The 13,078-nt window shown below is 24.9% G+C and overlaps 1 protein-coding gene across 1 annotated transcript; it reads right to left on the bottom strand.

Moving 5' to 3' along the window:
* Positions 1-10,117: 10,117 nt before the first annotated feature.
* On the bottom strand, positions 10,118-12,803 carry LOC110637267 (transcription factor MYB28). Its single transcript, XM_021787301.2, has 3 exons — positions 12,427-12,803; positions 12,155-12,284; positions 10,118-11,264 (listed from the first exon to the last, which is right to left on the bottom strand). Exons 1-3 carry the CDS (start codon positions 12,557-12,559, stop codon positions 10,172-10,174), a joined length of 1,356 nt encoding a protein of 451 aa, XP_021642993.2. The 5' UTR covers positions 12,560-12,803; the 3' UTR covers positions 10,118-10,171.
* Positions 12,804-13,078: the final 275 nt, after the last annotated feature.

Below are 13,078 nucleotides of genomic sequence, written 5' to 3'. Positions count from 1 at the left end.
TTAAATTTATTATTCATAATAATAAAAGAGTTTTAGTTTGGCTTCTCCAAAACTAGCGATTTGTCTCCGCCTCTGGAAATCATGCATTATATTTATAAGATTTTCAGTTCAAAGAAAAACGATAAGGCATGCCAAAGATCTTAGAGAACATGGAAAGACGAAGAACATTGAACAATCCAATTAAGTCCTCAATATTCTCTGCAAAGATCCTCTTCCAAACCCTTTTTTTTTTTTTACATATATAGTTAACTTCACTAAAACAAAGGTTTATCATTACAATCAACAGAGTTTCGTCACATATCTGCAGCCGCAGGCATTCTTGTCCTAGAGCAGAGGAATCAAATCTTTGTTAAGTGCCACGCATTCCAAGAAATATTGGAGAAAAATAAAAAATAAATTATTATTTAATTTTTATTAATTTAATATTTTATATTTTTATTTATTAATAAAATATAATCTAAATTATTAATTATCGTTAAATATTATTGATATAACAAACATATAATATTAACATAACATCACATTATAGATGTAGTGCTTATGTTACAAACATATAACATTAATATGTTATTATGTGATGAGTTATCATTTAATAGTTATTAATATTTAAATTACATTTAATAACAAAGGGAAACACGTGAAATAAAGTTGATATTTAAACCTTATCATATGAATATTAATTTTTAAAATTACATGAAATTCATAGCACACACATCAAGTTAAACTAATACATATCGTAGAAGATAAAAGATTTACTTATTTATCTTTCATTAATAACAAATTTTTAGCATCATATTTTTATTAATTTCTATGTGTCAATATAATTTTTTAGTGCATGCTAATTGTTTTAATACGCATTACAAGATTAGCGTTAGAGATTAAAAAATTATATTTAAAATATAACAAAATATAAAAGATACTTATATTTTGCCTCAATTTTCCAGTGCTTGTCTCTCAAATATGCATATTTCATTAACTTAAGAAGAGAAAATTAAAAAAAAAATGTACTTTTATATTTTATTAATTATTTAATCTATGGTTATAAGAGCTATTAATCTACTAACAGAAAAGTCACATCAACTATTACATTACACCAACGATAAGATTTAGTCGGTAAAAGTTGAAAAGTATTGGATTTAATTTACTTTTTCACTCATATCAGTTTTAATCGACTGTTAAATGAGCTGTTAATTTACTAATAAAAAATCACATCAATTGCCACATTAAATGTATACGCCAACGATAGGTATAGTCATTAAAAATTGAAAAGCATAGAGTTTAATTGATAATTTAATTAGCATAAGGTATAATTGGAAAAAAAAATACAAAGTTTTTAATTTTTTGGCATTTTCTTTTAAAATTATTAAATTTTAAAATGTAAATTATTAATTATAAATATATCTTATTTAAATTATTATTTACAATATGTAAATTTAAACGTGTTCAAATATTAATTATTTAGATAATATGATAGAATTTGAGACTGTTTGAGTATTTCAAATATTAATCAGATTTGAATATAATCATTTTTTAAGATACTTTATACATTATCATCCCTAATATAATCTCATGACTAAAACATAATTTTTTAAAAAAATATTTACTATAAAAATTATATATAATTGATTAAAAAATATATATCAATAATAATAGTTAAATCTCTTAAATTAGTTAAAATTAATTATATATTTATTTTTTATTATTTTATTATATTTAAAATTAATTTTATATAAATATTTAAATTTTATAAATATTTTGATGTCACTTTCTACCACGTCATTTTAGTTATATACTTTTCCAATTGATAGTAAAGTAAAATTGATAAGAGTTCGAAAAAATAAAGCAAAAACAGTAAAAGCATATATCATTAGCTTTAAATAGAAGCACACGACATTCACATCTGTACTGCCATGAAATTTTAATGATAACATAAATAGAAAAGAGATCAAAAAGTGGTCCTTTTATCTTTATATTTATTTAATTTTCAAAAACTACCACCATTTAATTTATTTATTAAATTAATATTATTGTTAAAAAAAATTATATAACATTTAATTTTCACTTCTTTTTTTTTTAATCTTTTTGCGATGATTGGAGTGAAGTAAAGGGTGTTGAATTACAGGCAGGAGGATCCATTATTAAACGATGGAAACTTTTGGTTCAATCCTTATTTTTCTTTAATAATAATTTTTAAATCCTAGTGCATGAAAAAGTTTGGAAAATCCATCCAGGCCCCATGAAGAGATTCAAGACAAATACGGGTCTACCACTGCTCCTTTGTTTTGAACATGAATGGAGTGCACTAACTATAATAAGCGTTTCAATTATTGGATTTTCTTTTTTATATACATAGAAACATTTTAAAAAGTTTCCTAAATTTTGATTTAAACATGTACTTACATACCTACTTGTTTGAAAAGACAAGTTATTATTATTAAAAATAAATTAATATGTAAATAAGAGACATATTTATAAATTGCTCAATATACTTTGATGTACGCAATATTATTTATAAATGTGAATTTTTTACAAAGGTAAAAAGTGAACTATTTCATTTAGAGTGGTCATAATTCAAAAATCACCGGTTACAGTTTTCAAATTATCTGTTCAGATTAAATAAAATCATGAATCTGAACTAAATCATCATAGGACGATTTGGAAGATGATTCTTGAACTGCTAATTTCGGTTTGAGTTTTAATTTAAAACGGTTTAAAGGATGATTTGAAAAATAATGGCTCAAAACGGTTTAGAACATGATTTGGGAGCGGTTTAGGATGGTTCAAGACGATTTGGAATATGATTTAAGAGCGATTTAGGAGCGATTTAAGCGTAATTTAGACAAAAAAAAATAAAGAAAAATTTTATTGATTTAAAATTTAAATTTTATATATATATAAATATTTTATTTTTTTTTTTAATCTTTCAGTCAAAATAAAATAAGAAAAAATATAATAAAAAAAATTATCTTTAAGAAAAAATTTAATAAGTAAAGACTTGAACTTGATTAAAAAAAAATTTAGAGATGAAATTAATTTTTTAAATAAATTAAAAAAAGGCGCAGAATTTTAATTTTAACTATGTATTCTTAAAGGATTTAGAAGAATCAAAATTTTCAATTTTATTGCTTGCCCTTTTTCTAAAAATTATATGATAATTAATAATTTAAAAAGTATAAAAGAGAAAAAAAAAATAAAATAGAGGGTATTATAAATTTTATTGAGATATAAAATAATAACAGAGTAATTGAAATAGTATTAAAATTTATAGTGAGTGTATAAAATAATAAAGTAGAGAAATTGAGAGAGTATTGAAAATTAAAATAAGCGTAAAAAATAATTATTTAGAGAATATGAGAGGAATTAAAAGAGTATTAAAAATTAAAAAAAAGTGTAGAGAATAATTATATAAATGAATTAAAAATATGATAAAATATTTATTAAATTTTTTTATATTTAAAATACTAATTTAGTATGATTTTAAAATTATCAATTTAATTTAATTTAAAATTATTGATTGAAGGTTCTTGAAAAAATATAAATTTGAATCAAATCACAGAAAAAAAATTTTAATTTAATTCAAGGTAACTAATTTTAATTTAATTTTGATCAAATTAATTTCAATTGGATTCTGATTCTGATTCAAAACCATTATTATGGCCACCCCTAACTTCACGAGTGAGGGAATATTCTATGACATATACGGTGGGCACCTAATGATAAATAATTCAGTGCTCAACAAATCACAAAAAGATTCTGGCACATGTAGGAGACTTTACACAACCAGATGTTTCAGTGGTGCAGGGGTGCACTCCCTTGCTGTGGGTCCTTGCACCACGTGTGGAACCCCGTTTACTGTCCACTGACAAAACATAGGTACAAAATCCACGCCCAGAGCACGTCTGATGTTTCTATAGGTCTATATATAATTATATATTGGTGGATATGAAAGATAAATTTGTTATCTTTATAATTTTAATTAAAAAAATAATTATTAATTTAATCACTAAAAAATATAAAAATTAATAAAAAAAATTTTAATTAATATTTTCAAATATTTAAATAAATTTATGAAAATAAAAAATTATAAAAATAATAATTACTTTTTATTAATTTTATATTAAATTTCTTAAAATATAGTTAAACTTTAAAAAAAATTAATTAAATTTAAAGTACAAAATACTTATCCTAAATTAATCAGATAAACTCTGATATTATATTAAATAAATAGATATAACTTAACTTCATCTCAAAAGCTAATTTGAAATGAGTAAATTTATCAAAATCTTATGTTAACACAAGGACAACATAGATTAATAAAAATTTAAAATTAATAAAATTAATCGATTTACTTTAAATTACACAATACATGTTAAAAGTGCACGTGTAAGCATTTTCTAGTATTTGGATATTTAGAGAAATATGTTAATAAAAAATATTTTTTTAATTAAAAAAATTATATCTTCTTTTAAAAAAAATGACTTGCTGATTTTAAAAGACATTTTTAAGAAATTTATTTTTCGAAGGTTAATAATTTTATTAAAATATAAAAACACTTATATATACATAACATAAATATATATTATTAATTTAATATTATAATTAAATAATAAAAAATATTTTTTATATATAAATTATTTTTTACAAAATAAATGTAATATTAAAATTCATTAAAATAACAAATATATTTTTATATTTTCTAGATTTCTTTAAAAATACTATTTCAAATTTTTTTAAAAATATTTTTCTTATTGAAATTGTTAATTATATAGTTTAATTTTTAATTAAACTTTATTTTTTGCATTATTATAATTTTAAAAAAAAATGGAGTTTGTATTTTCTGTGTGCTCTTCATGAGATGTAGGTGTGAACATTGAAGGAGATCCATAAAAGAGGGTGGGTTGTCATAATTCACCAAGAAGCTTTGTTTTTTTTTTTTTTTTTTTTTCCTTCTTTTTTGGGTAGCAGAAACTAACTTTGTTGAAAAGATGATTTTGTTATAATATTTTTGTTTTTGGACGTATGCGGTATGCATTGTGTTCGATGACTAAAGCAGATCCATCTGTTATGGAACCATATCATAGCTATGGTGGCAGTGAGGCTGCAGACTCGCATGAAAGGATATATCTTGCTCTTTTCGAGCCATTGTTCCTTCATTATGAGTTCCCTGCAACATTAAAAGGTCATGGTATATAAATTATTTTATTGTTATTATGTTTTGTAATAAGATCATCATATTTTATAATACAACCCATCATATTTTTATCATATTTTACATATATGATAAAAATATTTATTTCATCTAAACAAAATAGAATTATAATTAATTAATATTTTCTTACATACGAAATAAAATATTGTATTAATAAGTATATATAATGAGATAGGATAGATATGGTAAGATAAAAAATAATTATGCAGAAAATGGATAAATATATAGGCTGGGTTTTAATTAAATGACCATATATATCCATTTATTATTTATTTAAAATTTATATATTACCCTTTATCAATTTAATCAAAATTAATCTCGACCTATGTAATTCACAATACTTAAATAAATTCTTCATTTCTGACTATTTTCTTGATATTTTTAATTTATTATTTTTTTTTAATTCAAGCTATTTGAATGTATTGAAGTCTTATATTGAAAAATAATAAAAAAACTAAAAATAAATATATAACAAAAAGAAGCTTAGCCAAATTGACTCAAGCAATTTTAATAAAAATAATCTAAAACTCAAAGAATTAAATCATATGAATAGTTTTCAAGCTTAGACAAATTTCACAGAATATATGCTCTCTATCATTTCATAAAAATATTGGTCATAGCATATTGACGTACAGTGAACATTATTGATCCATTCACTCAATAACAAAAACTATGATTTCGATTTCAATTTCATTCATAAATTTAATAATTAATTAATTAATATCTATTTAATAAAAAATAATAATTTATTATGCATGGGGTTTGCAACAAAAGTATAAAAGCAAGACATTGATTATAACAAAAAAAATTAAAAAGAGTGCCATGCAGATGCTCGTGAAAAAGGCTTTAGTCGCCAAATAAACAGTCGCCAAATATAAATTATCATCATTAAAGTCTTCTCTCGTGCTGCACACTTTTAAAGCTTCTCGTGCTGCACATTTTTAAAGCTTTCTTATTCTATACTAATGAAAGAAAAATTAATGAATCCTAATTGGCATTTTTTTTTTATTAATTACTACATTATAAAGCATAATGGATTTTGTAAGCTGACCTCCTTGACTTACATAATAAAAATTAATATGTCGAATCATCTAATTACTTTTAGTTAATTAGTGGTTTTTGTCACTCTGGTGATCTAAGAAATATATATATATAATTAATTACCTTTTAAAATTTATTATTTTACTATTGACGGGTGCAACGTGGCCAATATATTAAATCTAATTATGTACTTGATGAAGAGCTTTATCACTTTTTACCTCTGGGAAATACGTTAGTAAACCCCTTTCTTATTAGTTATTAGTTAATATTTAATTTTTTTATTTTTTTATTTTTAAATGTTAATTTTATATTGTATAATTAATTAAATAAAAATATATAAATATTATTTTTTTATTATTCAATATTATTAATTAAACTGAAAATATAAAAAATATTATTTTTATATTTTCATATAATTAATTAAAAATAAAAATTATAATAATTATACTTATTTAAATTGAAAATAATAAAAATATATTTTTTTATTTTCATGTAATTAATTAAAATTAAAATCATTATTATTAATTTTAATTATTCAAATTAGAAATTTTATTTTTTATTTTCATTTTTTAATTTAAAATAAGAAAATTATAATTAAATAAATCTAAAAATAAATTTATTTTCATATTATTAATTAATATTAAAACAAGTAAAATATTAAAAATTAACTAATTACAATTATTTAAGTAACATTAAAAGTAATTAACTTTAAAAAATAATTAATAAAGTAATTAACTTTAAAAATATTTAAAAATTAAATATAAAAGCAATTCACGAACTAAAATGGTGAGTGAGTTATACATTTCTTAATTTTGGATAAAATTAGACATAAATTAAAACTTACAAATTAAATAGGATCAAATGAGCTAAATTGGATATCCCTTATAAGTTCAATAGGTAAATTGAGTTTTATTTCATATATAAGCATTAAAAGTGAATTATTATATTATTTTTTTATCGAAAGATAGATAAAGATATTATTATTAAAAAAAAAATTTAAATCCATATACAAAATTTAATCCAGCATGTTGAAAAAAGACATTACATTAGTAACTGAAGCTCATACTAAACACTCGTCTAAAGATTCAAAAAATAATAAGGACCCAACTTCCCAAAAACTCATCTCTAACCCTAGCTAGTGTAGAATCAATAACAGAAGAAAATAGTTCCTCTATGTTGCTGTCGCCATTGTTGTTCCATAGGCCATCACTGGAAAACTTAAAAATCAGGGGAAAACCAAATCACTGTGAACTGAAGCAAGCTAGAGAGACCCAAACAAACCGTCCACGGTAAATACGTGGACAAGCTCGGATCCACAACAATCCATAAAGACCAGGAGCCATGGGTTTAGAGATGGGTATTATCAGGTTAAAACAAAAATTTTTAGTTTAATACAATTTTTAGCTTATTTTTTAGAAATTAAAAAAATTCATAAGCGAGAAGGATATTCACAAATGCATTATGGGGCAGTTAGGTTGATCTTAACCGATTTTTCTATGCACTTTGAAAAATTTTGAGATATTACAAAAGCTCAATCCCTAAACCTATAAATCACACCTCTACTTCTCTATGTACATTAAAGTACTTTTCTCAACTCAAAAAGGGTAATTAAAACAGCTTTTTTCTCACAAGTGTGAGAAATTAATATTAATATCCTCATTTATAATTTTTTTTAATTAACTATATAAATCTTATTTACAAACCCTATCTAAATGATTAGGCATAAGACTTTTTCATTCTTTTCATTAATTTTTAAAAGTTAATTTCATTTTTTAAAACTTTTTTATTTTAATTTTAATCCTATATTCTAAAATATATATGATATTTGTTTAATATTTTTTTGAATACTAGTGTAGCTATTATAATAATTTTTTTTTAAAAAAATAATATATATTTCTATAAGATATACTTAAATTAGAGTTATTTTATAGTAATCTGTTTAATTTAATTACTTTGATTTTACTTTTTTATAATGTAATTAAATAGAAGAATTATAATTATAATCATAAAATATAATATTATATTTCTAAAATAAAATTCTTGATAAAATTGCTTTTAAAAAAGTGATTTTGAATGAAAATATTGAATTCAAAACTCAAATTCCCTAAATGTGGAGTAATATTAATTAATTCCATTTAAATTATAGAGTAAAATTTAGAGGCGGTGCTACTCAAAGAGTAGAGAGGCCATGGCTCCCCTAAGATTTTTTTAAAATTAAAATTTCACCCATAAAATTTGATATATTTTTCAAAAAATTACTGTTTTCCTTCTCTAAAAATTTTAAAATTAAAGTTTTGGCTATAAATTTTAGTATATATATTTTTTAAAATTACTGTTTACCTCAATGTTTTTTATATTTTTCTTAGCCTTTGCACTTTTTATGTAGATTTTATTTATATTATTTAATTTTGATCTTTTACTTATATTTTGCATTTTTATGAAATTTTTTTTATTTTAAAAATAAATAAATAAATAAAGAGAGCTAGAAAGCGACACAACATGTGCTAATTTTCTATAAGAAATGATGAGCTTTTGTTTTTTCTTTGAAAGAAAACAAAAAAAAAAAAAAGAAAAAAAAAATTGCAAATGAGGAATATTATGAGATTCGAAGACGAGTGAAAGATGACGGGAAAGAAAACATTGATCGTTTATTTTGTATTGAGATCGAAGTGAAAGATGAGAGGTTTACATCACAGTGAAACGACATGCCACAATTTAACAGTGAAACAAATGATTGGCCTAATTTGACCCATGCTGTAGTTTAGGAAAAAGGTTTGAGATTGCCTGGAAGTAATATAAGAATTGTCGACTTTAGAATCGTGAACCGTTGATCAATTCTAAATTTCGAATTGGATTGAATTGATTTCAATTTGATTCTAAAATAATCATCTCAAAATAATTTAAATAATTTTATTAGGGATTAATTGAAAATGTTGATTCTCTCCTCTCATTTAGTAATGTAAAAATTACTGTAGTCGTTGCAAACGGGAGTGGAAAAAAAAAAAAAAAAGGTAAAATCGCGAAAAAGTGGGAAAAGGATGGCATGAGTGCGTGTTTCGTCGACTGAGAACAAAAGACGGAAGAAAAAGAAACCATGTGAATTCTGCCAAAGCCACACAGCAACCTTTCTAATCATAATAATTCTAATCAAATTCACATATAGTGCCCATTCTCCTTTTAGTTTTTATCAAACTTTGATATATATATATATTTATAAGGAAACTGTGACAAGCAGCTGACAGTGATAGGAAAAAGGAGGAAAAAAAAAATCCTAAAAATGTATTTAATTTATGGTGTCTTCTTGCTTAATATAAAATAAAATTATTTTGTTATAAAAAAATAAGTTGATTTATTTTATATATATATAATTTATCTCATTAAATTTTTTTAAAATGATTTTTTTAATAAAATAATTTTTATTAATTTAACAAAAAAATAAAATTTTTACATATATATATTAAAAAATATTAATTATAAATAACTTCAAATAAATTTTGCATAAAATATAATAATTTAAAATTTTGAAAAATTTTTTATTTAAGTTAATAAATTTTTATAATTAATTATTTTATAAAAACAATTATTTTTTAAAAATTTAATGAGATGAATCATCACATTTTATTAAATTATATTATTTTCTCTGACGAATTAATTTTACTTGATAACATTTTGGAATTGATGAGAATCCAGAATCATAATTTTGTCTGAGAAAATTCACAAATCCAATTGGAACATTACCTTTTTCAATTTTTTTTTTCCTATTGCGTTCTCCTGACATGAAAATGACATTCCTCCTTTGACTGAGAGGTATCAATAACTTGTATTAATTGTTATTTTAGCCATGAGTATTAATATATTGAAGACACATTGTTCCCGAATAATTAAGATTTTATATATTAATTTTTATAGAATTACATAAACTCAAAAGATATGAGAATCCAGCGGTTGATAATTCTCAAAAAGATGGCCATTATTCCAAGAGTACGTATCTTCTTCAAAAACCTTGCCTTCATGCGAATCTCCACTGCAAGCAGATACCACATGTGAATCGCCAATAAAAAAATTGGAGAATCCATCCGTGAAATATTGCGCATACTGATCGGAGGCATCCTGGTACCCAAATGTCATCTCACTCTCATAGGTTGTTTCTGTCGTCATTGCATCCTTAACTTCACCACTACATGTCCCCATTGATTCACAACCAGAAAATGTAAGTGCATTATTATTATTATTATTATTATTATTGAGAGGAGACACTGGAGATTCCCAGCCGTTGTAGGTGTCACCCAGGCTACTACTCGAAACGCCGCAGTCACTTACCCCATTCCAATCTTCAAGCAGGTCAAGATCAAAAGAGTCGATTAATGGTGAAAGATGATTATGGGTAGGCATTTGATCGTTTATCCCTCCATTGGAAGTGGAAATGGATCTTGACATATCAGAGGCAGTCTCTGAAAGGCTTGAAGCAGATGGAGAACGATGCATAAAGTTATGATTATCTGAAGAACCTGACAGGATAGATTTTAACGTGTCGAGGCAGTGTAAATGGGTGGTAAGTCTACCGGCCATTTTATTTAGGATTCTAGCAGAAGTGGAAACAGGCCTGGGCATATCCGGGGACCTCACAGCCAGGGAAGGTGGAGGCTCCGACTGACACGTGTTGCTAATTATATGCACGTCCACAACCTCTTTATCAGCTTCTGTTGAAAGGGTCTGAAGACTTTGGCTTGTTTTTAATGTCTCGAGACATGTTGATGGCGCAAGCTTAGCCGCTATTTTGTTGAGCAGCTGGGCTGAAGCCGAAGCAGGCCTTAAAGATGTAGGTTGCGGCTGAGCAGGTTCACATTCAGAAGACTCGTGGATGGCGTCCGGGGGAGCGGAAGAGGGACCAAATGGCTTGCGACTCACAAGAGCAGTGCCCTCCTCGGCTTGTCGCTTCTTCAGATGTGTGTTCCAATAATTCTTGATCTCGTTGTCGGTTCGCTTGGGGAGATTCCTGGCTATGGCTGACCACCTGCCGATAGGATAACATTATGTGAAGCATATGTTGTTGCTATTGGTTTTTATTTTTTATTTTTTATTTTTTTTAACTGAGAGTAAATAGTGACGGCAAACCGGTAAATATTGTATTTTATTTTTTATGTAAAGTACAGTCTTTGGCAATTTACCTGTTAAATATCAAAATTGTATTTAAAAGAAATTATAGTTCCATCTTTTAAAAAAAAATAATAATAAATTCCATCTATTCTTATATATTAATTAATATTGAGTTTACTATTTAAAATAACCATTTCGTTAAATATCTAAGAAAGTTTGACTATGAATAAAAAACAACATGCTTTGAAAATCCATAGATTCTTTAATATATGTTAAATTTTTAAAGGAAACAAAATAAATATTTGTAATTCTCCTAAAATATTATTATGATTTTTTTTTAACGACGATGAGATTTAGACCTAATTTAAAATAGAGAAGTTCATGTAAAGTTGACCTACATAGTTAGCATGAGGAAAATTTTAAAAATTTTCATGGAAAATCAAATCTTTTTTTTTTTAAGATAAAATCTGATTTTACTGGAAAATGAATGCAGGTGACTGATTTAAAATAAATAAACAAAAAAGCATAAGCCCAAAAAAACTTTTATTTTAACTATTATTGTGTTGCTATAGTTAATAATCCACTGGGTGTTAATTTTCATAATATTTTTTTTCAAGAAAATCAATCTGAATAGGGAGTTGGAAAGGAAATTAAAGCTGATAGGGATGGGCCTTCTTAACTTTTTAAAAAGTCAATTATTGAAGGGTTATGTAATCAAAGGTGGTGAAGAAAAAGGAAGGCTGAAGATGAATTTTTCCAATGCAACAATTTTTTCCACATTAACATCATTGTTATTTATTCATTCACCTGTTCCCCAGAGAGGCATGAAGTTGAATGATCTTTTGCTCCTCTTCTGTGCTGAACTCTCCTCTCTTGATATCAGGCCTAAGATAATTAGCCCACCTCAGTCTGCAGCTCTTTCCACATCTCTGGAGACCTATTCATATAAAACAACAAACCAACAGTACAAGTTAGAACAGAATCACAGGGATCTCACATTGAGTGACAGATCCTGAAGAATATTTTCTGTGTAGATCACATTGTGCCTAGCTCCAAGAAAAAAAAAATGGATCTGATACCAGCTTTCTGAGGCAAGGTTCGCCAGCCTCCTTCGCCGTGTTCTTGAATATAAGCGATGAGTTTTTGGTCCTCATCAGCTGTCCATGCACCTTTCTTTAGACCATCTGTATTGCAGCCTGGCGTCCTTCCCATAATTCTGGTGCTAAAACTGGAAGAGGGCCAAAGATAAGATAAGAATTGAAGCTTCTATTGTTTAGATAAAATATTTCAAACCCATGGAATTCTGATAAGAAAAAACAAGAATGATTTGAAGCAGCAACATCATTCCATGATAACCCATGAAAGCAATATTTTTTTCAAGAATACCAGGTGGTGGCAAGTGGGTAGCTTTTTTTTTTTCGAGTTTTTGTAATGGCTAGCTACGGTATATTGGCTATAGAAGTGATAGCTTGCTCATTTATATTGAGTCGAAATGGCACTTTTGAAACTATAGCGTGTTAAAGTTTACGGTGATAAAAACACTTTTTAAATATATTAATTGAAGAGTATATATTATTTAAAATAATATTAAAAATTAATTTGATTTATTTTAAATAAATATTAAAACTTTCCATTCATGGAAAATATTTTGAAAAATTTTTAAGTAAACTTAATTGAAAGAATCCAAATATAATTATGCTGGACCCTACACTCAGAGACAACCGGCTTCTC

The sequence above is a fragment of the Hevea brasiliensis genome, chromosome 17 (genome assembly GCF_030052815.1).
Source record: "Hevea brasiliensis isolate MT/VB/25A 57/8 chromosome 17, ASM3005281v1, whole genome shotgun sequence".
Classification (NCBI taxonomy): domain Eukaryota; kingdom Viridiplantae; phylum Streptophyta; class Magnoliopsida; order Malpighiales; family Euphorbiaceae; genus Hevea; species Hevea brasiliensis.
Note: the sequence above shows the minus strand (reverse complement) of the source record. Positions and strands in the feature narration are given on the sequence as shown.

Bases quoted from the DNA above. Each gene is read 5' to 3' on its own strand.
- LOC110637267 (XM_021787301.2), bottom strand. From the start codon at position 12,559: ATGGGAAGGACGCCAGGCTGCAATACAGATGGTCTAAAGAAAGGTGCA. The intron at 12,285-12,426 runs GTATCAGATCCA...TTATATGAATAG, and splicing joins AACCTTGCCTCAGAAAGCTG to GTCTCCAGAGATGTGGAAAG. The intron at 11,265-12,154 runs GTGAATGAATAA...TCCTATCGGCAG, and splicing joins CATGCCTCTCTGGGGAACAG to GTGGTCAGCCATAGCCAGGA.